Raw genomic sequence first — 25759 nt, 5'->3', positions numbered from 1 at the left:
ATCTTTTGTTAATTTTTTCTCTATTTATTTTGTGATAATATTGTTCTTGTAATCACCTAGCCTAGTGCCTGACACAAACAGGGCAAACACTGGGCAAATATTTGTTGGAAGAACAGGTGAATAAATGAATAAAACGTGTAAGTGGAATGTGAGTCATGCCTGCTCATTTTGAGGACTTTTTACTTAGCATTCTACAACGTGGATGTAAGAACAGAGAAGGCAGATGGGTGATGTAGTACAGGAACAAAGATTGGTGGAAAAATGAGTGTGTGTTTTTGAACCTTAGGAAAAGGCCTGGCAGAAAGGTAAGACAGGGATGGAAGATGATACTCTCAGCAAGTAGCATCCAAAAGAAAGCAAGTGTAGCCATACTTAGGACAAAATATGCTTCAAGCCAAAAGAGGTAACAAGAGACAAAGATGGACATTATGTAATGATAAAGGGGACATCAAGAAGACATAACATTTATTTATATATGCGCCCAACTCAGGAGCATCAAAATATATAAAGAAACTATTAACAGACTTAAAGAGAGAAATTGATAGCACCATAGTGACAGTAGGAGACTTTAACACCCCACTTGCACCATTGGATAGATCCTTCAGACAAAGTCGACAAGGAAATATTGGCCTTAGGTGACACAGTAGACCACATGCACTTAACAGATATATATGGAACATTCCATGCAAAAGCAACAGAATACATTTTCTTCTTAAGGGCCCACGGGACATTTTCAAGGATAGACCATATGTTGGGACACAAAACAAATCTGAAAAAATACAAGAAGATTGAAATCATACCAAGCATTTTTTCCAGAAACTAAACTCAAAGTCACCGAAGATTGTGATCTAAATGATGGAGAATTCAAAAATAGATGTCATGAAGAAACTCAGTGAGATGCAAGAAAATTCAGAAAGGCAGTTTAAGGAGCTAAGGGATAAAACTGTGATTTTCTTTCTGTGATACTTTGTTAACGTGATGATTCTTGGTGCTTGCTGGGTGGTTCCTCTCCCGGTATGTTTGAAGGATGGAACACTTCTTTAGGCACAGCTTTCATTTTCACAATTCAGCCGGTTGGTAATTAGAGGCCCTTTTCCCCCCAGGAGGTGGTGCTGTAGCACAAGTTTTTGGTGTTTGCTACCTGAGCTGACTACATTTGAGGGCCCGCATTTCCCAGCTCCCCAGCCTCTACCAGAGGTGTCGCAGGTGCCTTCAGCACTACTGCTTGTGCCTCTGGTGTCCCAGGAAACTTGCTGCTCCCAGTGTCACTGCAGTCGCTGGTTTTGCTGTGGCCGTGGTTGTCGCTGCCAGGGTCACAGCGATGGCGTGTGCCCCCATTGTTTCCGGGGTTGTCTGGGGCTCAGGCAACAGCTTGGGCGCGGGAGAGGGATAGCTGGGATGGAGAGTAGCTGGGGTCTAGAGCCCCGCGCCACTGCTGCCTGATTCCCTGTGGCTGTTTCTGTGGCCGGGAAGTCAGAGGCTCCTCCGCTGCCCCCTCTGCCCCCGCTGCTGCTACTGAGTCCTCCAGGGATCAGCACCACTGCAGCCAGGGGAAGGCGCCTGAGTTTCGGGTGCTGGTGCCGCTGCTATCCTTTTTCCCCCATCCCACCCCAGGCCTCCGAGGGGGCCCTGAGTTGCGGCCTGGTCTCCATGGCTGCTACTGCGCTCGCTAGGGCTGTGGGTTCAGCTGCCGCCTCCAGGGAGCCAGGGCCAGTCAGGAACGCCATTCCTGCTGTTCCTCGAGTTCCGCCAGCCGTGTGCATTCCACTTCCCCACCGTCAGGTGTGTAGATGTGTGGATCTCGCAGGCATCCTAGTGTTACGACCAGAGGAATCTTTCTTGAGTTTACTGATATCCCACTAGTTGTAGATTGAAGGTGAGAGACAAAGGGAGCGGCTCACTCTACCATGATGCTCACATCATCCTCCCAGTATATTTTAACTTGTGTGGGTGAAAATAAAGTGCTTGTGATCTGGACAGACTGTGTCCTTGGAGTCACCAAAACTCTCAGCCTCCAGGAAGGCCTCTTCTCTTCAATCCATCGTGCTGACTGTAGAAATGATGCCTGCTTGGCCTCCTATCCCGCCCATGTTCCACATCACATGACATGGTGTGTGATCATGACTTGTGTTCATGCTGTCTCTGCTAGATTACAAATACTTAAAAGATAAGCCCTTTCCTTTTTCCCTTCTATTCCTTCGAATACCTTGCACACTTAAGTGGTCATTAAAAATTTTCCTTAGGAGATGATGTATTCATGTTACTGAGTGAAGAAAATGCATACAATGTACCTACTAAAGTGACTGGCACATGAGTAGGTATTTAGTAAATTACGTGAAGAGCATTCAGTCAATATGGGGAATGTTGCTTATTTTCTCATTTTAAATTGATCTCTATCCCCTCTTCCATTTCACATCTTTTGTCTTCTGGCTGATTTAGAAGCTTATCTATTTTAATTTTTGAAATAATTTTTGACTTACAAAGAAGTTAAAAATAGTACAAAAAATTTCTACACATTAACTGATGTGTCCTCATGCATCACATCAGGGAGGCACATGATGTCGCTTTACTGATGTTAATTTTGGTGATTTGGTTAAGGGAGTGCCTGCCAGATTTCTTTACCATGAAGTTACAATGTTTTCTCCTTGGAGTAAGTGTCTGGTGGGGAAATCCCTGGAGTGTAAATATTCTGTTTCTCATCAAATTTTTACTCAGTATCTTTAGCATCCATTGATAATTCTTTCCCCAAACTGTTATCAGGGAGTTTGACAAACAGTGATATTTTTTTGATTTCCTTCATTTTTCTACATCTATTAGTTGGCATTTTACTCTAAAGAAAAGTTTTTCCCTTCCCCTTCATTTAACTATTTTTTCATTTGTTAATTTATATCAGTATAGATTCATGGCATCTTATTTTATTCAATGAGTTATGATCCATTAGAATCATTACTTGTTTTATTTACTCTTTTTTCCTCTTAAACTGTGCATATGGTAAAATTGGATGGATGGCGGAGAGTGTGAGGAAAGAAGGCATGAGCAACTGTTGCAGTTAGCAAGATGCTGAACAGCAGGGCCAGAGGGTAAGGTTTATACTAGCTTAGCAAGGACCATCATGAAATAAAGAGTGGTGTAGAATTATGCTAAAATATATCAGGTCCTCTCTGTGTCAAGAAATAAGGGTCAGTTGGAAGTAGTTTAGTTATTAAGGTCACCATAACTTTTTCTCTTAGCTCTTGGCAGTTGGACATGTTTGTTGTTTTGGGATAGACTGTGATAGACTGTGAAGTCCGCGTGTTGAAAGTAAATGGTAAATGAGAGTTCAGTATCATGCCTTGACACAAGATGGCAGCATTCAGCCATTGATTTTGCAGCACAAGGCCTCCAGATGTAAATTTATGGTGTCTTGTTTTTTGCAGGGACTTCAGTACTAGTGCTAATAACATACAGATTGACAAAACTAAACCTCTGTGGCACAACTATTTCCTATGTGGATTTAAAGGAATTCAGGTAAATTGCTTTATAAGGCAGCTACTAACATTTGTGATTGTGATGTCTATTATATCAATATTTATTTTATTTAGTCTATCAATTTTGTCTCCTTTCAATACTAACTGCTGTTTCTATTCTATTTTGCTAGTTTATATACTTCAAAGGATGGGTAGATAGGACTTTCTCTGGGTGGTGTTCACAGGGGGCAGTAGTGGCTGTTCATAAGTCAGGTGCATCTGACATCTTTCTGGTTTTTAAATTTTTGTTTTTAAATTTTCTTTTGAAGGATAAATTCTAGTAATATTATTCACATTTTGTTCTAGGAATATAGAAGTGTGTACTGTAATAGGACTTACAATCGAACGGCCCAGGGTTCAAATCTAGGTTCTACCCAGCTATATTCATTTAACCTCTTAAGTCTCTATAAAGTCTCTATTAGGTCTCTATTTGCTATCTATAAAATGATGTCACTTTTATCCCAACAAAGAATTGTTGCAAAGGATTACACAATGCATGATGCATAGTAGGCATTCAATAAATGGTAACTAATATTGTTAATACTAGTAATACTGCTTCGGATGGGGTTAAAAAAAGATGTAGTGAAGTTTATTAGAATAAATGTTTTCCTAGTAACTTTGAATAATTATTTTGAACATCTCCAATGTCATGTACAAGGGCAAGAAAATAAAATATTTTCACTTTCCTAATTTAAAATATATGAAGGACCAGAAGAAAATTGATTTGCTGTATCAATTTGATTTGTTTATTAAAATCCATGTTTTAGAGAGCTTGTGTTCCTTACTGCTGCCTGGCAGTCCTATCCAGGATGACTTTGTCTTGAGTAGCCTAGGACTTAGTGGCCTATCTGTGGTGGAAATACATCACATTTAGTTTTGATATGTAGTCTTGTACTCTAATCATGATGGTTTTGATCTTGGAGTGAGTCCCTCCTTCCCTTCTCTCTTTCTCTCATTTGTTCACTGTTCTTTCTTCCTTCATTCCCCCAGACACATGGGAATAACTTATGGGAAAAGTTATTGGTAGGTTTTAAATCTTCAAATGATTTGGCTTGTCATATGCATTAGTGGGAATTACAGTATTTGGAAGCATTTACCTGGCAAATACAATCGGATATTCCTTATAGCAACATGCCTTTTGAAGCATATGGGTAAAGTGACCTAAATAATGCATGCTGCTTTGGGATGCTTTTGAGAATTTCAGGTCTTAAAGCCTTCATTTTTAGTTTGATAACTTATGTGCAAAAGCAGGTTTGTGCAAGGAATTTTTTGCAGGAAAGTAATTAGAAGTTAGCTTGTTCAGAAACCTTCAGATTCAAATACTAGAAAGTTCCAGAGGATAATCTGTTTATATTAAATTGAACATGTTATCCTTCTGGGATAGAGCTATTACAGAATTTGGCAAAACCCATTTGCATTTTTGAATCTGTTGTACGTTTTAATTTAAACATTGCGTGATAAGTTTGTAAGTATGATTCACATTCACGACACCATGTGAATCAGTTTATTGTTAAATATATAGCATTCAACAGGACTTTTTTCTTTTTCTTTTTCTTTTTTAAACAAGCTTGATGTTCTGTATTAAAGGGCATTGACAGCAACAGTGTTTCAGTTCATAACTTGTTCATATTTCTGGAAAGAAAATTTTTAGATAATTTGAAATCAAGAGGAGAAGTACATCTAACTGAATCATTTCTTTTGTGGTACATGAATTTTGCCAGTTTAGGGAAAAAAGGACTAAAAGAAAATTAAGGGAAAAAACCAGTCTTTTATTTGTGGAGTTTTGTAGTTACTTTGATTATTTTAACTAGTTTACTGAAATTTCTCCTGAGAATAATATGTATGATGAAATGCGTAATTATGTAATATAATAGTATTTTGTACTTTGGTCTTAAGCCGTTTGAGTAATTTGCAAACACAATGGTACTTGATGAGGAAGTGGCCTTGAATTTATTTTTAATCTTAAACCACAAGGGTTATATGATATGATCATCCTAAGTGTCATCCTACATATTTATTTAAGTCTCTTAGAGCTTTCCATCTTTAGATCAGAGTCTGATTGTTTCTTTGGGCTTTCCTATTTAGAGAAATAGAGTTTCCCTGCTTTGTTTAGAGTCTGCATTCTTATTTGTGGCTGAATTCTAATTTGGCTGTCTTGAAAGCTACCATATGGCTAAATTGTATCTATAAACTCTCGTAAAAAATCTGGATTTCCTCATATAGCTGACTTACATTAAATCACAGTGACAGTATGCTGGCCCAGGTTTCTGATTTCAATGCAGAAGGTCTCAACCAGAAACCGGAGACCAGGGTCCTATCCCTAGTTCCCTACATATGATCTTGGGGAAGTCTCTTAATTTTTCAGTGCCTAGGTTTTTCCATAGGTAAAACAGAACTGAGTAAATTTGTTTTACCTCTTTTTCTTTAGAGGACTTTCTGAAGAAAGACACTCCATAGGAATAAGCCACTGCTAGGTATTAGATTTTTATAAGCACAGAGTGTTGGGATTTGCTACATAGTGATTTAACTTGTCTTGCTAAGTAATTGTGTATTTCTTTTCTTGCTGCTTGAGAAGTTAAATTATAACTGTTTAATATTTTTCCATATCTGTTGAAATCAATTAATATTCAAGAAAAAGATAATTCAAGGCAATTTTAAGAAATGGATCAGTAGCTTTTTGTTGAACAAAATAAAAAATAATCTTCATATTACTATATTCTTACATGAAATGTCATAGACTCAACTGAACTGAATTGCACAACTATTTTCTATAAATAACATAATAAGTCCATTGATAGACTTTCACTCCCTGGGGGATAAAAGAACACTTTGCTACTCTTTGAACCCAAAACTGAAGTTACTAGCGCTGTCTTTTCTTCTATTCTTAGGAACACTTTGGTCTCAGTAACCTGCCTGGAATGAATTGCTTGGTAGATGGGACCATCCCACCAAGTTCTGGCCTCTCCAGCTCCAGCGCTTTGGTCTGTTGTGCTGGCTTGGTGACAATCACAGTTCTGGGAATGAAACTCTCCAAGGTAACCAACTTGAATGTATTAGCCCCACGGAAACCTCTCTTTGTAAAGACATTAGTATCCAAGTCTCAAAATTAGAATGTCTTCTTTTGATTAAAAAACTTTTTCCTAAAGGACTATACGTGCACATGTTGTAACTTACTGCCTGTGATGAGCTCCTCTAAGGTAGCTGGCACCTTCCAAACAGTGAGTAGATCTGTGAATAACTATGTTAAAATGCTCTTAATTTAAGGGTATTTTAATAAGTATGGAGTTTGAATACAGGGAGATCTTTTAGGTCACCTCATTAACAAGTTTAGAACAAGAAATTCTAGGCCTCATGGTTGGACCTGCTTATTTTCACCTGAAACCTTAGATCAGATATTTGACAAGCAGTGGGTAAAAACCAGGCAATAAAGGAACTGAACTGCATATCTGTTTATGCCAGCAGCTTGGTCACTGAAATAAACTTTTTAAGAAAAATATTGCATTACAAAGAGGAAGTGCTTATTTAAAGGAAACATAAATCCTACCGGAGGTCAGAAAGCCTTAACTTAACAAGTTTACATAAATCTTTTACTTTGCAGTTCGGAGGCAGGTGTGCTCTGGTTTAATTAATGCTTTGATTTCTGGTTCATATAAAATGTTATCATAGGTTCTTTTTCTACCATGTACATATACTACCAAGTTTATAAATGGTTTGGGAACACAGCCGGGACATCAGGCAGATCAAAAGAAAAGACATCTACATGCTCAGTCTTTTTTATGCCTGTTTAAATTTCCAGTTTGAAAATTTTATGTGTAAGAGAAGAGAGATAAATGAAGGAGAAAGCAAAGCCTCAGGTAGAATTTTCCTTAGCTGTCATATGTAACTAATTATACATTAATTGGCCCTTTGTAAGCAATGGCTTATTTGGAGGGAAGGATGATTTACTTGTTCTGATTTGTTTGAAAGGAGAGAAAGAAAGCAAGGGAATGAAAGTTCATTATAAAATTTGTTAATTAGCTATTATTTTTATTTTTTTACTTTATTATTATTTTTTTAGAGAGAGGGAGAGGGAGCAAGAGATGGGGAGAAACATTGATGTGAGAAACATCATTTGACTGCCCTTTGCAAGCACCCCCACCCAGGACTGAACCTGCAACTTTAGGCATGTGCCCTGACCAGAAATCAACCAGTGACTTTTTGGTCTGTGGGACAAAGCCAAACCAACTGAGCCACACTGTCCAGGGCCATTTAACCATTACTTATTTAGTGACTACTTTGTGCCAGTTAGTGTTCAAAGCATTGGGGATATAATAGGTACAGTTTTAACTCTCATACTGCCTATAATCAAAAAGGGGAATAGAAACAAGTAAATAAGCAACTATAATAGACTGTGATAAATAGATATGTAGTGTGCTGTGGCAGCAGATTTAATCCAGATTTGGAGAGCAAAGGACAGCTAAACTGAGAGATAGGGATTTATAGATTTAGTCAATAAATACTGATAGCATGATAACACTGATAATATCAAATAGGCATGTATTGGGTGGAGGTAACAGCATATGGAAATATCTAGAGTAAGAGTGATCATGGTTTATTGGAGGAATTAAACATAATTTGGCTGGAGCACTGTAATTTGGATGACAGGGTAGAAGACTAGATGCATGTAAACTATGTTGAGCAATTCAGACTTTATCCTGATAGCAGTGTAAAACCATTGCAAACTTTTAGGAAGAGGGTAACGTGATCATATTTTAGAAATATCACCCAGGGTCTATTAGAAAATCTAGATTTGAGGGTAAAAGTATTAGCATTGAGGGGATGATTTGGTTTAGGGAAGTGACAGTGAAAATGAAGAGAATTAAATGGTAAATTTAAGGTCCATCTCAGACAGGATCAATAGGCCTTGATTATTGATTGGGTGTGAGGATGGGGGACAGCCAAGAGTCAAGGATTATATCCAGGCCTCTGGCTTGGCTTGAGTTACTGGAATAAGTAATAGAGATGGGGGAGAGGGGAGCTGGGGACTGATTGAAGGAAGGTGAAGGGATTAGTCAAAGAACATATATGAAGGACCCATGCACATGGACAGTGGTGTCAGGATTGACTATGGAAGTGGGGGGCAGGTTGGATGAAGGGCAGCAAAGAGAGGAAAATTGGGACAGCTATGATAGCATATATAATAAAATATTTTTAAAAAGAGGGAGATGAAAAATTAGGTGTGGGGGAAAGCAGAAATGTTGAGTTTGAGGAATTTGTAGGCATATTGATGAAGTGATTTAATATTTAGTTACAGACATTACCTCTGAAGGTACATTTGGACTTGAGATGGTTTATTTGAGAGTCGTGAGCAGGTAATTAATTTTTGAAGCCATAGAAGTGGAGAAGATGACCCATTGGAGGAGTGTAGGTAGAAAGATAAAGAAGAATATGACAGAGCTCTGACTTTCATAAATATCTGAAGGGTGGGCAGCGGAAAGGATGTCTTCTGAAGAGTCTGAGGAGTCTTCAGCTGGATAGGAGGAATATCAGAAAGGTGAGGCACGAGCGACGACAAGGACGAGAATATTTCATGAAAGGAGTGGCAGTGGTTTCAAATGCTGCTGAGAGGTTAAGACAAGGACGAAGAAGTAGCCATTGGATTTAGCATGAGAAAAGTTGAATAAAACTTTGGAAAAAGCAGTTTAAAATAGGAATGGGTTGAAGGGTCTATGAGAGGTAAAAAAGTAGAAATTCTGGCTTTGCCTGGAAAAAGAAATAATGTGGTGTAAGGTCAAGGAATTAATTTCTTTTTTAATGGGAAGATTGGTGAATACATACGTATATATTTTGCCCTTTGATGATATGAGTATCTATGGGAAAAAAAGATAAAGAAAACTTGAACCTTTGGAATTAATTCTGGATGTTCCCATGCTTTTAAAGTAAAAAATGCAAATGTTTTGCCATGAAAACAGACACATAGATCAATGGAATGGAAAAAAGAGCCCAGAAATAAACCTACACTTATATGTTCAATTAATTTATGACAAAGAATCCAAGAATATTCAATGGAGAGAGGACAGTCTCTTCAATAAATGGTGTTGGAAAAGCTGGACAGCCACATGCAAAACAAAGAAACTGGACCACTATCTTTCACCATGCACACAAATGAACTAAAAATGGATTTAAGACTTGAATGTAAGACCTGAAACCATAAAACTTCTAGAAGAAAACATAGGTGGTAATTTTCTTGACATGGTCTTGGTGATGATTTTTTTTTTGGATTTGACATCAAATGCAATAGCAACAAAAACAACAATAAACAAGTGGGATTACATCAAACCAAAAAACTTATGTGCCACAAAGGAGATCATCAGAAACATGAAAAGGCAATCTACTGAATAAAAAAAAAACCATATATCTAATATGGGATTAATATCCGAAGTATATAAAGAATGGATACAACTCAATAGCAAAAAACCAAACAATCCAACTGAAAAGTGGTTAGAGGATCTGAATAAGTATTCTTCCAAAGGAGACATACAAATGGTTAAGAGGCACATGATGATTAGCATCCCTAATCATCAGAGAAATGCAATTAAAACCACAATGAGATATCACCTCATACCTGTTAAAATGGCTATCATCAAAAAGACAAGAAATAACAAGTGCTGGTGAGAATGTAGAGAAAAGTGAACTCTTGTGCACTGTAGGTGGGAATGGAAATTGGTGCAGCTACTATGGAAAACAATGTGGAGGTTTCTCAAAGAATTAAAAATAGAACTACTGTAATTCAGCAACTCTACTTCTGGGTATTTATCTGAAGAAAATGAAGACATTAACTCAAGAAGATATATACACTCCTATGTTCATTGAACTATTATTTACAATAGACAAGATATGGAAACAACCTAAGTGCTCATCATGGATGAATAGGTAGAGAGGATGTGTTATACATATATTGGAATGTTATCTAGCCATAAAAGAATGAAATCTTACTATTGGCAACAACATGGATGGATTTGAGAGCATTATGCTCTTTGAAATAAGCCAGATAGAGAAAAATAAATACCGTACGATTTCACTTATATGTGAAATCTTAAAACCAACCAACCAACCAACCAACCAAGCTAAAAAATACAGAGAACAGATTGTGGGGTGGGGGTGGGTGGGTGAAATGGGTAAAGGTGGTCAGTGGAGATGTAATGTACAGCATGGCATCTGTAGTTAATTATACTGTATTTCATATTTGACAGTTGCTAAGAGAGTAAATCTTAAAGTGTTCATAAGAACTATGTATGGCTTTGTGTGTTACCTAGATTCATTTTTGTGATAATTTCACAATATATGTGAATATCAAATCATTGTGTTGTACACCTGAAAATAATATACTATTGTATGTCAATTAAATCTCAATTAAATAAAATCGAATAAAAAATATCAAACCAGAACTGACTCCAATTTCTAAAAGGAACAATATGTATATTTTAGCTTTCTCTGCTAGTCTAAATTGTATTGATAATGCTTTATTTTCTAGGGCTGAGCATACTTATTTGGATAGTTTCTTTCCTGGAGTGAGACAAAGTCATGACCGAAAGGAAGCCCCTAATTTGCTTCGTCTTTAGTTATGTGCCAACTGTATACTTAATTTGTAAAAACCATAGAACATAAGAATTCAAGGAGAGAACTTTAGAGGTGAGCTATATATTTTTTCCTTGATATATCAGTCAGTATCCTCTTAGGAAACAAATTGCACACAGGATATAACTGAAGAAAATTTAGTAAAGAATCAATGTATAGATTTGTGGGCAGGGTCAAGGGACCCAACCAGGAAGGGTTGGCTCTCTTGTGAAGCCAGAAGCCATTATATTTTTGTAGCTGTGGCTGTAGAGTAATGTTTCCAGGTCTGCAGGGTGGCAGAGAAAGTGTGCGTTGAGTGGTAGTGGCAGTAAATGGGGAGTTGTCCATAGAGGTCAGTCTCCTGGAGCACAGAGCTGTGAGAGAATGGAGGGGCAGGAAGGCAAGCAGAGAATAACCAGCATACCTGATAAAAAAAAATAAGTCCCATAGGAGGATGGTGACTAATGCTCTCCCAATTGATAACTAATTCTCTCCCGCTTGTATCTACACACAGTATGCCCTATACAATTGCAGACAACAAGTACTGTGAAAAAAGGTAGTCCTATTTATCATATCTCATGTGGAACTTGTTAATTCATTAATAAACTGTTGTATGTCTGAAATCAGTCTAACAAGATGTCTGTGTTACCCAGAAAGTCTCAAAGACAGAAAGTGTGAATGGAATTGACAGAAGAATATGGTGTAATAAAAGGCCTTCCCACAAAACAGAAAAGGCTAGAGGTTTCAAGATGACAGAATGAAGACCTTTCTAGTCTTTCCATCGCTCATTCATCTTTTCTCAAATAATCATTTCCAAACAATAGGGAAACAAGAAAAGAAGGCATAAGTTCCATCTTTGATAAATCAAGGAGACATAAATAACCCCAAACCACAAGATAAAAAAGATAGAAAGTGGGTGGAAGGATGTTGCATGACTGAAGAAAGGTCAGAGCTAAGTGCTTGAGAAGGGATTGTTCAGATGGAAAGCAGGCTAGCTCACAGCTCTCTGAAAAGGCTTAGGAATTAGAGGTACCCAGTACCAGAAAAAGCAGGGTGACCTGGCAGGTGGGAGTTTATTTGAAAATCTTTATGAGGTTCAATTAGACCCTCAGAGCCCACTCTTACCTGGCTCAGTAAGTAGACCATTTTCACACTTATTTCTCCATTTCTCTGGAGAAATAACCAGAAATTGTTCGGACCTGGGGACTTTAAAATGCTAAGAAAGGCAAGAGAAGAATAGAAATGAGAACTGGGGGATTAAAGAATGCTCTGCATCTCAGCAGTGAAATTCCCAACTCCCTTCCTCTGGTAGCTCTAGCACTCTGGCTGCCTTACCACTCCACATCCTGTTGGGGACTACTTTGTGTGGTATCTGGGATTGTGCCTCTCATGAGCCAGGCCTTGAAAGAGGCCTGTAAGTCTTGACTGGAACGCGGGGAATGCTGGGAGGCAGATATGAGCCAATTCTAGCACTGAGGGTTCCGGTCGGAAGTCCGGCCTAAAGAATACATTGCATCCGCTGAAGCTTGCTCTCCTTTGTACTGCTCTGATAAGGAAAAGCCAGGTGTTTGACTTTAAGGCAGGGGAGAAAATTCCTGAACCTCTGAGCCATGCTTTAATGACCATCTGATGTCAGCATGTCTGACAAACCCTGAACTAAGACAGGTCTCTGTGTTTCTTTAATTTGTTATCTATAGTCCTCTGACATGGATTGATAAACCTTGCATGCACGATGTATACCCCTGCACGTACCAATTCCAAAAAAAGTCACCTCAGGGAAGGGTTTGGGGCCTCCTCCGCTAGAGGGAATCACCACCCCTTTCTCCTGGCAGACCAAGTGTGTCTGGAACAACTTATTTTCATCTGCGATGGCCTAGAGGACTCCTCGGGACAAGGACTCCCTCAACATCCTACCAGGAATATTAGAAAACCCTTCTCAGAGGAAACTGAACTATCCTATAGAAACAATACTGACATTTGGTGACCTCCTCCCCCCAAAATTCTGCTACTCTCTGACCCTGTTAGAAGCCCATTTACAAAGTTTCTGATCAGCTTTTTAGTGGCTCACTATTAAATATGATAGAACATTAAAAGATAATTAGACCTTGGAAGAAAGCCTCTGACGTGAAGCAAACAAAGAGAAAAAAGGAACTCAGAGGAAACAGACAATGCTGAAAGCAGAATGCTTCAGAGAAGCCACGGTATCCTCAGAGATAAAAGAAAATGAAAGGATGGAATGGTATTTTAAAAAGAGGAACAAACAATAAGATGGAGATTTGGGGTATTGAAAATATGATAACTAAAACAAAAGTTCTGTAAAAGGATTGGAAGAACTCTGATAAAGAAACAAAAAGTGCTGAACAATAAGAGAGAAAGGAAAATTTATAAATCAGTTTCATAAATTTATCTATCTAATAAAGTGACATAGAGAAAACAGTCGCTAGGATATTCTTTTAAAAAATAATATTTCTCCAAAGTAAAAACATGAGTTCTCAGATTGAAAGGATCTCACTAGATGTTCAACAGAATAAATGAAAAAAAAAAAATCCCCGAATTATACCTCAATAAAAAAAATTTGAAAAGTAAAAAAAACCCCCAAAACAAAAAACCAAACCACAGTATACTATCTGGGAATTTTGAAACTTGAATGTTAATCAAAACACACACACACAATCCACTGAGCCACGCTGGGTAGGGCTTTAAAGATTTTATTTGTTTTTAGAGGGAGGGGAAAGGAGGGGGAAAGAGAGGGACAGGAATATCAATTAGTTGCCTCTCACACACACCCCAACTGGGGATCTGGCCTGCAACCCAGGCATATACCCTGACTGGGAATTGAACCCGCGACCCTTCAGTTCCCAGGCCGGCACTCAGTCCACGGAGCCACACCAGCCAGAATTGACCTTGGGAGAAGGGGGCGGGGTGGGATGAGTTGGAGGAGGGCAAAGAGGGAAAAATTGAGAGAACTGTAATAGAATAAACATGATTTAAAAATAAAATTAAAAAAAGTGATTTGAAGAATTAAAAACAAAACAAAACACACACACACAAACATACAAAGCTGATTGAAAGATCAAGAGATAAGGAGGGAAAGAGATAATATTTGAAGGATCAGGAATGAAAATTAAGAGTTTTTGAAGATAGAAAGCAACAGAGTAATATCTCCAAAATATGAATTTAGCTTATAGCAAATTTAGTGTAAGGATAGAATAAAATATTCTCAAACATGCAAAGCCTAAAAGTCTACAAGATCTAACCCATCAAAAAACTGGGGAGTAAAACCAAGAAAGAAGACATGGGATCTAGGAGTAGGAATCCTATATTGGGCAGAGAAGCTGGGTATTTTTTGAACATTAGTGAAGGGAAATTCCAGCATAACTCACACTCATGAGACACAGCATTAGAAAACTTTCAGTATAGATTAGAACCACAAGAGGGAGGGAAAAAGTGAAATTGATAAATCTTAACAGGAAAAAACCCTGATAAATACAATGTTTGACCATGTGGAAAAACGGATTGAGAGCGATATTACAGAGTTGTAATACCGAGTTGTTTTAGGGTCTGGGAAGGCTTAGATGGAAATACAAATAAAACTAAGCAAATGAGGAAATTGGGGAGTTAATAAATATAGGAAAAAGAAAAAAGTTATTTCAGAAAGGAAATAAGTTATTTTTCATTATTTGGCTCATAAGACACAATAATCTTAATAATTAATGCACCAAATATGGATTTAACCAAAATTTTTGGCATAGACTTATTGAGAAAGATTGAGAGGAAGGGAAAGTGAGTGTAAGAGAGCTAAAGTTCTCATTTAGCGTTATAGGAAGGCGGTAGATAAGCTTTAAGACAGAATAAGCAGGAGATAGCATTTTACTGAGATTTGATCACTTAACGCAAGAGTGAAGACTTGAGAGGGACTCTGGGCAAACAGCGCGGGGGAGGGGCTGAGAGGGTGAGAGCTGGGGACTGCTTTTGCAGTTAGAATACTTTTAGCTCAGTTGGTCGTTTAGATTACACGCACATATTCCTCCTGTGAAAGCAAAAGTTAATTGGAAATAAAGAAAAGGATAGAGGGAAGGGGTTAATGGAATGAAAGGTAAGAGGGCCAGTGGGTGACCCAAATGACTGCAGTTGTGGGAGCTGGAAGATGAAGAGGCAAGAAGGGGTTCAATGAGCCAAAGTTAGAGATTGAGAACAGATGAGCTGCTGGACCGTGACCAGATCAGAAAGGCCTAGGGAGAGACTTGTTGATGGGTTTTGGGTGAAAGAATCCAAGAAAATGCAGGCATCTTCCACTTAATGGCAGCAGTCCATTCCGCAGATCGGAGGCTCTGCACAAGTGGGGGCCTATTTTTTATTATTTTAAATAGGAATAATTATAGTGCATTACTCAACTCAACTAAATAATTTTCTACAATGTTACAAAAACAGTAAAAATTCCTCTCTCTCTCTCTCTATATATATAACACAAATGCAATGGAAAATAGTTAAAACAGCCTTCTTGAACATAAAACAATTAATATAGTTTTTAACAAGCAGTTACTTTACCCAGTAATACTCTGTGTGTCTTCTCTGTCAAATCCTGGTATCCCAGTATTTTGTACACTATTTTGTTAACAATGGTATATTTAGGTTTGGGGATTTAAGTGTATTTTTTTCTTAGATAAATACCTTTCAAATAAGTAGAGAGAGAGAGAGTGTGTGTGTGTGTGTGTGTGTGTGTGTGTGTGTGTGTATGTGTGTGTATTGTCTATGATGTTTGAGTGTCAAAACCCAGGAGGTGTTCTATCAGGAAAATGTTAGTTGGTGAGACATTTTGTAAGGTAAACCAGTATTTTGTGAGCTCAGGATTCAGGTTGCTCTAGATGTGTCCAGTTTCTTTCTGTTCTTAGAGTTGTCTTTGGAGGCCAAGGAAAAAGGACTAAGTTACTCTTAAGGATCTTGGATTAGAGATAGCTAGCTGGCTTGGGAGATAGGTTGCACCTTAAAAGGCAAGGCTTGGATAGTAAGGTGTGTTAGGTTGGCTTCTACCCACAAAGTCTTTTCTCTGCTGCGGTGGGGTAGGGTGATGTATAGATTTTGAATTCATGAGACGGTGGACTGAGCAAGCGATGTTCAGAAGATGCAATTTGGAAGATTGAGGGGTATGGTAGAAGAATATACAGCCAAGTTGTATTCCTCATATTGAAATGTGAGGAGGAGAAATCCCTTATTACCTTGGTTGATGAAGGTTGAGATGACCAGCAGGAAGCAGTGGGATAGGATGGTATTCTATATGTGGGTATTTTTAGCATTTTTGACCCTGAGTAACCCAGAGTGTGAGTTGGACATAAAACTTTCCCTTGAGGGTTGCAGTCCACTGAAGAAGGTGGGGAAGCTCAGAGTTAGGTATAAAAAATCCTGTTCATTATTCGGAAGCCTGGCATAACAGGAATTGTACTGGATGTGAGGGAGTATGTCCCAGAGGAGATAGACTTTTCAGTCCCAGTGTAAACTTCTTTTCCTAAGTCTTGGAAGCAATGGTTTACTGACATTTACTGAACACCTACTATGTGTCAGGCATTGTAATAGACACTGGCACTATAGTTGTGAATAAAATTGGTGAAGCCCCAGCTTTCGTGGAACTTAAATACAGGCTCGTGGTTGTGGTGATGGTGGGAGATAACGAACAGCTATCCAAACATCAGCGAGGGCTGTGAAGAAAGGTAGGCCGTGGTAAGGGAATGCTGCTATTTTAGACTGGGAGTTAGGAGAAATCCTCCCTAAGGAGGAGACGTTTGAACAGAGACTTGAGGGAGCGGGCAGAGAGGTGAGGCAGAGGGAACCACAAGTGCAAAAGCCCGAAGGGCGTGTGTTTGTCTCCATCCAAGAATAGCAGAGGCCCGTGTGGGTCCGGTGTGGTGAGGGGGTGGGGGGCGGCAGAGTGGTGGGAGGTGAGCTGAGTGGTCAGAGGCCACGTTGTGTAGGGTCTTACTTGGATGTCATTCCAACTGGAATAGAAAGCTTTTGGAGGGCTGTGAGCCAAGGACGGCAAGATGCGGTTTGTATTGATGTGAGTTCTTTCAGCTGGGAGTACCACACTGTACCCTATCCTGGCATGGAGGGAACAATTAAAAAAAGAAAAGAAACAAAGAAAAAGAAAAGAAAAAGAATGGTCGATGCCATTATGGAACTTAAAATACACATAGTGAAATACTACCAGAAGACTTATTAATTGAGCATCTATCACATACAAGGTGTGAAGTATTTTATGTGTAAACGGGGATTTGAGTTTGAAGAATGGCTTTTTGGTGAAGTTAAACAGGGAATATTTTAAGTAAGTGGTGAGTTCTAAAAACATTTGAAGGAAGGGAAGGCTGTGTCTTGAATCTAAGCATTGGGAGAGGCCCAAGGGCATTTCAGGCAGAGTGAACCCGTAAGTGTCTTATAACAGTTCTCTCAGCCAGGCTTATAAATATGTGTCAGCTGAGGCCTAGAAATTCTTATGCAGCCTCATGAAATTCCTCTTAAAACCTTATTTGACTACAGGGATGTTTTCTAGTTGCTTAAGTCCCTGAACAGATTTAGTTAACTTAATTTCAGGGGCAAATTAGTTATGTAGACATGAGCTGATACTCTTTTCAGAGGAGTGTTTTTCCAGTTTGAAATCCATACTGTGTAAGGGACCTTTGAGGTTCAGAAGCAGAGTAAGTGGAATGTTAAACGTTTTGTGCCAAATATGTCCAAGTTTTCATTTTCCTGAGTTTATAAGGCTGTTTTCTTGAGAAAGTTTATGACTATATTTTTCTTTGCATATAGCTACATTTAAGTTAAGTATTTCTTGGCTTTCAGAATGAGACCTTGTGCTTCAAAAGTAAAGACATGGTCTACATTATAAAATGAAAAGAATCTCATAATTATACAAAGGTTTAAACTATGATTTGAATGTTTTAATAGCAGTTTGCTACATGGTGTACGAAAAATCAGAAAACAATTTGCACTGTCACTAATTATTATGTTTAGAAGTCCATGCAAGGACATTGTGTCACTTTGCTTAGAATAGCAAATACCTTATCCATACAATGGTTAAGGAAAATGGTAGTTTAAAACATTCCAGCCAGATGTTGACTGCTAATGAACTGCAGCAGCATGGCCTCTAAGAAGATGGTAAATCCAGAAAACAATCTTTGAAAAGACTCCTTTAATTAAGTGTTGAACATGGACTGAAGCCATGTGCTCCCTGGTACAAAAACCAGGAGTGCTTAGGGTTAACACTGGGTGGCCTTGTTTAAAATGTTTGAAAATTTAAGTTAATATTGTTATTACTTCAATATAAAATCATTCACATAGTTTTACCCATAAAAAAAGAATGAAGTTTCTTTTAGTTATGTGGGATGGTGTTTGTATCTCTGGCTATATATATATATTTTTTCCTTTTAGATGTAGAATTGGAGGCCGAATCATTTATTTAATGATTTTGAGTAATTTGGGTTTACTGGATGATATGACTCAGCTATTTGATTGCAGATTAGAAGCCTTACTTTGCAGAGATTGTTTAGGTCACCTCTGTTTTTTTTCCATTTCCCTTACTAGGCTAAATACATGTTTGCCTTTAGCATAAACTAAGGCAAACAAGACTAATTAAGGAGCAGCCGATCGGAGGAATATGGGTCACTCTTTCCAAGCGGTTTCAAATGAAACCACTATTGCTGCAAATTTGTGCCTGATTGTGTTTTGAACTTTTCTTGTGATCCTTAGATCCTTATCATTATTAGGTCACCATGTTTCCAGGCCTCCAAACTTCGGTTTGCACACAGTGATAATTTAAATATTATCCAACATAATGCGACAATGCAGGTGATATTAATTACACTACATATGTGCATAGCCCTTACTACTACATTTTTTGTGCAGTGAAAATAACCAAAAAATGAAAATACAAGAATAAATAATCCCCTTACTAAATGCATACAGGTTTGTCATCTATTTTCATGCATTTGTATTTCACAGAAGTGATGGTAACCATTTTGAGGAAAAGTTACCTAATATTTGATAATCAGGGCAATGAAAGGCCCTCGACTGAGTCCCCATTTGTGACAATTTACTCTGTAACTTGTATGTCTCAATTTCTGTTTTTAAAGTGAGAGTAAGAATAGCTAGCTGTTTCTTTAAATTCACAGGGGCAAATCAGTTACATTTGTTGAATATTCCTAATTCCCTGGTTTTCCTGATGGGAGATTTTGGAAGGGTTTAGGGGAAGAATTTAGCAAGAAAAAAGGTAAGATGGGAAATCAATTAGTAGTCAGGGAAGTTCTTGTAATGGTATGAAATTTTTTAAGTAGGGAGACAAACTGCACTGTACAGAGAAGAAAGTGGCTCAAAAGGAGAAGGTTAACTAAGGGAGGCCGTTTAAGGCATGCTCTGCAGTTCTGGAGACACAATGATTTGAAGCTTACTATGGAAAAATACGATTTTAAAGTTGTGTTAGAATTTATTTAAAAGATGCCGTTTAAAAAAAAATTACCATAGAGCCTAGATGTTACATATACATCATCTCTGATCTCATGGTAGCTTTATATAGCAAGTTTTTATTTCAGCTTTGCAGAAGAAAATATTGAGGTTCAGAGAATTTATATAATGTGACCAAAGACAAATCACTTGTGAATAGGGTTGTCTGGGTTCCAGCTCAGTAGATTTGATTCAAAATAGTTTCTTTGCCCACTCAGCCATGCTGTTACCTATGATGTAATGAGATCAGCATTGTAGACGCAGGGAGCACACTGGAGATGTGTTCAGCCCTAAGATTCTATGATCTTTCTAATGTCCTAAAGTAGATGTAAGTGAATTATGATTTTTCATGTATATGCTTAATAATGTGAATTGAATTTTTTAAAAAAGATTTTATTTATTTATTTTAGACAGAGGGGAAGGGAGGGAGAAAGAGAGGGAGAGAAACATCAATGTGTGGTTGCCTCTTGCACACCTCATACTGGGGACCTGCCCCACAGCCCTGGCATGTGCACTGACTGGGGATCGAACTGGCGACCCTTTGGTTTGCAGGCCGGTGTTCAGTCCACTGAGCCACACCAGCCAGTTGCTGAATATTTTTTTATAGTTTGACCTATTTTATACTCATTGTCAAGATAACAGTTTTTTCCCCCCAAATCCTGCCATATCCAAAACAAAGGGTTAAATGTTTAGGATACAGAAAACCCTATGTATAGTCCTTGGGTTTCATGAATTTCCAATTTAGTTGGGGAGATTGGATGATCACAAAAAGAGAAATGTCACACAAAAGTAGCATATACAAATTTCTCCAAAAAATATGAAAACAGAGAACCTTTCTCAACTTCTTTTATAAGGCCACTATAGCCTTGTTACCAAACCAAATGTAACACCTTGATACCAAATCTGACCCAAAGACAGTATAAGAAAAGAAAATTGTAGGTCAATTTTTTTCATGAACTTAGATGCAAAAAATTCTAAACAATATTATTAGTTAGTTAATCCAGTCATATAATAAGATTAAAGGGTGATATATCAATTGAAATTCAACATAATTAACAGAATAAAGCATATGGTATCTTGGTAGGTAAAGGAAAGTATTTGATAAAATATAACACTTTTTCATGATTAAAAAAACTCTCAGCAAATCAGAGGAAGAATTCAGGATAATAGCTCCCCTTTGGGATTAGGGAAGGGAAATGATGAGGTGGGGTCATGAAGGGACTTTCTAGGGTGCTGGCAGTACTTGTTTCTTAACCTGGATGGTGGTTACATGGGTGTTCTCTTTGTGACAAATTATTGAGCTTTATTTTATGCTTCATACACTTTTATTGTGTAACTTATACTTTAATAAAAGAAAAAATGCCAAAAGATTTATAAAAAGATGCATCACATCTTTGATGTGAGAAATGCAAATTAAAACCACAATGAGATATCACCACACACCTGTCAGAATGGCTATCATCAATAAATCCACAAAAAGGCCCTGGCAGACCATTTTCTCTTATACAATAGCACTTTATGAAAATGAACACCAAAAAGGAAGCATAAATGTCGTGCAGCAATTCCTATGGCACTGAGTGGGACTTGAAAAAGACATGCAGAGGGTTGTAGCAAGACCTTCCAGTGCACGTGTAGCTGTCCCTTTGCCAGTAGAGCTGTATTAGAGTCCCACATCTACCGAACTGGCCATGAGATCCCTGCAGAACACAGGAATCCACTTGGTAAGAAAAGGAGAATGGAAAACTGCCTGCACAACCAAGGTTCTGCAGTAAGACCAACCAACCCCAAGACCAGACACTCAAGAATTAGAAATTTCAGAAATAAAACTAGTTGCTCCTTTTGAAGACTGTTGTGGCCGTAATGCCAGAAAGAAGACTCTTCACAGCTCTAAGGTACCCTCAGAAGTTGCTTTGTCAAAGTCAGAAAGGCCTTGGCTACACTACCTATTGTGCAGTTTTGTCCTATGCCTTTGCGCCCACAGCTGACTCCTCAGCCCAGTCTGTGGTGTCAAGTGTCAATCATCAGGACTCTGCCCTGGGTGCTGTGCACTGGCTGCCCTTGTCAATAGGAACCCTGATCATCAGCCTTGATTTGGAAGCCTGCTATCTTAAGGAGGGGCTCCCTCTTCCAAAAATTGTAAATCCTGTTGCTGTTGAGCCAGCGAGTAAAGGTGTTCAAGTGAGCTTGGGTAAAAGTCCATCTAACCCTTTACAAGAACTAGGGAACACATGTCAAAAGACCAGCATTTCTTCAATCAATGTACAGACAGATCTGTCTTATGCCAGGCAACACTATACTTTCTGTACAGCGGTGAGCCCTGATTCCTTTGTGTTGTCTTGTTCTCAAACTGCTTTGACGTTTGGTTCTCAAGTTTTCCTTCTCATTAGTGTTCATACTTACATGTTTTTGCCCAGTTCAAGGTAACTTCATCTTCAGCTGTTCAAACTGATGCATTTTAGATGCCTGTTTCCAGTCATACTTGATTTCCAGAGAAACTCATACCAATGGAATGCAAAGTCCAACAGATTATCAAGTATAGATGGACCAAGCTTTAATGTATGGAGACATTTTTGAGAGTGTCTATTCATCATACCATGTTTCTACAGTCAATATTATAGGCAGCAGCTTAGTAGGAGAGACTGTAACTCAGGGTTTGTTACCTCAGAACCACTGTAGGACTTTAAATCAAGATATTGAGAAATCTGCACCAATTTTAAATTTCAGTGCACAGAGCAGTATGCTTGCTTCACAGAACATGACAGATAGTCAGACCCAAACTCTAGATTTATTAAGTGATTTAGAAAACACCTTGTCAAGTAATCTGCGGGACGTAGTCTTTGGTCTGACATGAATACTGGACCTGACACCCGGCCCAGCCCAGGATTTTGCAACTGATTTCGATATCAAAGAGTTCTCTTTGGCCTCAAATATCCAGACTCAAACTGAAGAGAGTGAGCTTAGCATCATGACCACTGAACCAGTCTTAGAATCACTGGACATAGAGGAGATCCAAATGACTTCTTATGTGCAGACACCTCTGCCCAGCCTTACCATTGAAGGGGAAATTCTAATTTCTTAGGCCTTGAAATGTTTGACGCGTAGACACAGACAGACTTAAACTTCCTTTCGACAGCAGCCCTCATCTGCTTCTGGTAAGTGTTCTGAAACACTCTAGCTTTTTCATGAGTACTGATTCATCTGATATAGAGACCCAAACTGAAAAAATCTCCACTGCTAAAAACATCTGCTCTAGAAAGCAAAGTTCAGTTGAATAGTACAGAAACACAGGTCTTGCTTTCTGGCTTTGAAACCCTAAGGGGCTTGTTCTTTACCAGCGATGAAACTCAAAGAGCAAAGGATGACTTTCTACTTGCCAGTTTGGCCTGGAACACGATGGAATATCGGTTCAGCTCTGCAGAAACCCAAACGTGCAGAACCATGCATAAGTCTCCAACTTTTAAAAGTGGAGTCCACAAGTGAGATGGCATTTACAATTTCCCCTGCCCCACCCACCTCCACCTCCCACCTTCAATCCTTCCCCCCTTTGGCTTGTCCATGGGTCCTTTATACATGTTTCCAGGGTTCTTTTTTTTGTTGATTCTTTTGAATTTTCTACATAGATGATCATTTCATCTACAAACAAAGACAGTTTTATTTCTTCCTACCTAATCTGTACCTTTCATTTTTTTTCTTGTCTTATTGTACTAACAGGGATTTCCAGTATGATGTTGAAAACCAGTAGCGAGAGGGGACATCCTTGCCTTGTTCCTGATCATTTTAACTTTGCAAATTCATTGTCAAATTGTCATCTAGGAAGATTTTATCAACAAATATGGAACAACATTACATGAGAATCCATTTCCCCACAGCCTTACTAACACTCTATCAATCTTTTAAATCTTTTCCAGTCTGTTAGATGCTGTCAAGGACATAACTTTGATTATTAGATAGTTTAAACATCTTTTCATGTCATATATCAAAGAGATATGGCAAATTTCACTTTAGTAGCATGTTAATGTTGTCTCTACTTCCCCTTAAGGTCTTCAACAATAGCAACAACATGATAAAACTGGAGGGCACAGTCATTGGGTGGATAGGCTCAGGTGCATTCAGCCCTTCAAGGGCTTGGGCAAGGTAGTGGTAATCGACAATGGAAATGCCTTTTTAATCTTGAAGGACATACAGATCTGTTAAGAAGAAAAGAGATGCAGCCAGTCTGACAAATAGTAAATAACTTAAAAAAACTTTTCTCCCTGAAGAAGGAAATAAATCATATAACTTTCTTGTGAGCACCTTTACAATGCCTGGCATAAAGGAGGTGGTTGATTAGTTTTGATTTAAATTAGTGAATTCTCATCACCGTCTTCATTGTCTGCAAAACAGCCATTTTTGTCTGTTATTAGTATTATATTCTGATGAGTTAAATAAAAATGTAAAATGGATATTTTGTTTCAAAGCAAGCAGTATCTTCTCGTAGGAGATTGAATTTATTTTTACTTTGCGAAGTACGGGACTGAAAAACAGTCCTGGGTCTGAATTCTGGTGCTACTATTCTCTAGTTTTATAACTGAAGGGAAGTCTCTGTCTCTAGGTCTGTTTACTCAGTAGTAAAATAGTGAATTGAGACTACTAAATCTTTGAGGTCCCATCTTGCACTAACATTCTGTGATCCAAGATGTAAAACAGTTCTTAAAACTATCATTTTATGAAGAGTTGCCTAATAATAATTAAACTAATGCTTATATGACGTCTAAATCTTCTAATAAATTTTTCAAGATTCTAGATCTTAGTGACAACAAAATCATCAATGGGAAAATGAAAACGCTGGAAAGCGATGTCCTAACTTTAGCAATACTAGAACACTCGGGGCTTAGGTACTTGTTACAACATAATGGTGTAACACAATTCTCCTGATATTGTTGACTGACAGTTCCATCCTCAAGGGAAATAACTGCTGCCTTTCTTTTTCCTGCCTTTCTTGCAATTACTTTGCTTCATAAACTTGGAAATTAAGAATTTATTGGATAAAATAAGCTGTATAATCTCAATGCCCACTAGATGGAGATACTGGGGTAACCAAACTCTTTAATTGAGCACGCGTGTTTTTACTGCTGGGCAGAAAGCTCTTAGTTTTAATTAAAATAAATGAATAAATAAAAAAGGAAAAAGAAAAACAGAAGAACAAAAAAAAGTGAGGGTGAGAACAGAAAGTGAAATCCAGCTTCCTGTGGCTCCAAGGAAAGACTCAGAAGCACCATAAATCACTGTGAAGTCTTTCAAAGCTACACTGCATATTTCCTGCCATTAAAACTTAAGTGTATTGACCTAATTTGCAAATACCCATACCCCTTGAAGTGATTGTGTTTACTATCTTTGAAAAATCTAATAAAAACTCATTTTTTTGGTTGTTGTCATCAATTTTCCTATTTGTCAGATTTAATTTTTAGGATTAGTTTCTATGGATATAATTTTATTTTCTCTTTTGAGTATTGTTTCCTATTTAATTTCTAGTAGCTCACGCTCTTAAAAGCACATTGAGCAATTTATAAGTATTAATATTTCAAAGTCAGGGTGCACAATAGCAAGAATATTGTGACTTTTTTGTACTAACTGAATATTCCGACTCAGTATTCCAAGGTCTTTGATGATTATAAAAGCAAAAGGCTGGAATCAAATCTTAGGTGAAAATGCTAGAAGTGAGACTAAAAGATAAGGTATTTATGGAACTTCTCAGTGAAGCCAGTAGGCAATGAATAATATAGGCATATAAAAATAATTTAATAATATTTCATCCAGGTATCCCCAAAATGAATGACCAAGGAAAAGAGTATTTTACAAATTAAATTTTCCTTGGTTACTGAATATATCAGATGCTTTAGAAGTATGACTGGATATTGTTTAGAATTTGGATTAATGGATATAATTTCTTTCTTTCTCCCTTTCTTCATTCCAGTTACTGAAAAACAGATTCTGGCTGCAGGTGAAGCATTCTGTATCACTGGAAAATGATTAGGCTAGTTTCACTGAAAGTCTTTTTCCTTTCCTTCTAATTCTGAGTTTCAGGGGTACCAAATAGATTAGAACAGTAGAAAAAACCATACTTTTCGTTCCTTTATTCAAAAATGTTTATTGAACTAGGCACTGCTCTAGAACTGGGGCAATAAGGAAGA

General features: G+C 37.9%; 1 protein-coding gene and 1 pseudogene across 2 annotated transcripts in view; both read left to right on the top strand.

The window, feature by feature from the left end:
• The window catches only part of GALK2 (galactokinase 2), a 117340-nt gene that overhangs the window by 18578 nt on the left and 73003 nt on the right, over positions 1-25759 (top strand). For both annotated transcript variants that reach the window (XM_054565446.1, XM_054565447.1), the window contains exons 4-5: positions 3417-3507; positions 6395-6541. In XM_054565446.1, the coding sequence (XP_054421421.1) occupies positions 3417-3507; positions 6395-6541 (238 nt within the window). The remainder of the gene's footprint in view (positions 1-3416; positions 3508-6394; positions 6542-25759) is intronic.
• On the top strand, positions 21034-23069 carry LOC129064422 (ATM interactor-like; annotated as a pseudogene).

Source organism: Pteronotus mesoamericanus, unplaced genomic scaffold (assembly GCF_021234165.1).
Source record: "Pteronotus mesoamericanus isolate MK-2021 breed Mesoamerican mustached bat unplaced genomic scaffold, CSHL_Meso_final contig_164, whole genome shotgun sequence".
Classification (NCBI taxonomy): domain Eukaryota; kingdom Metazoa; phylum Chordata; class Mammalia; order Chiroptera; family Mormoopidae; genus Pteronotus; species Pteronotus mesoamericanus.
The sequence above is the reverse complement of the archived record's forward strand: the minus strand, read 5'-3'. Positions and strand labels throughout refer to the sequence as shown.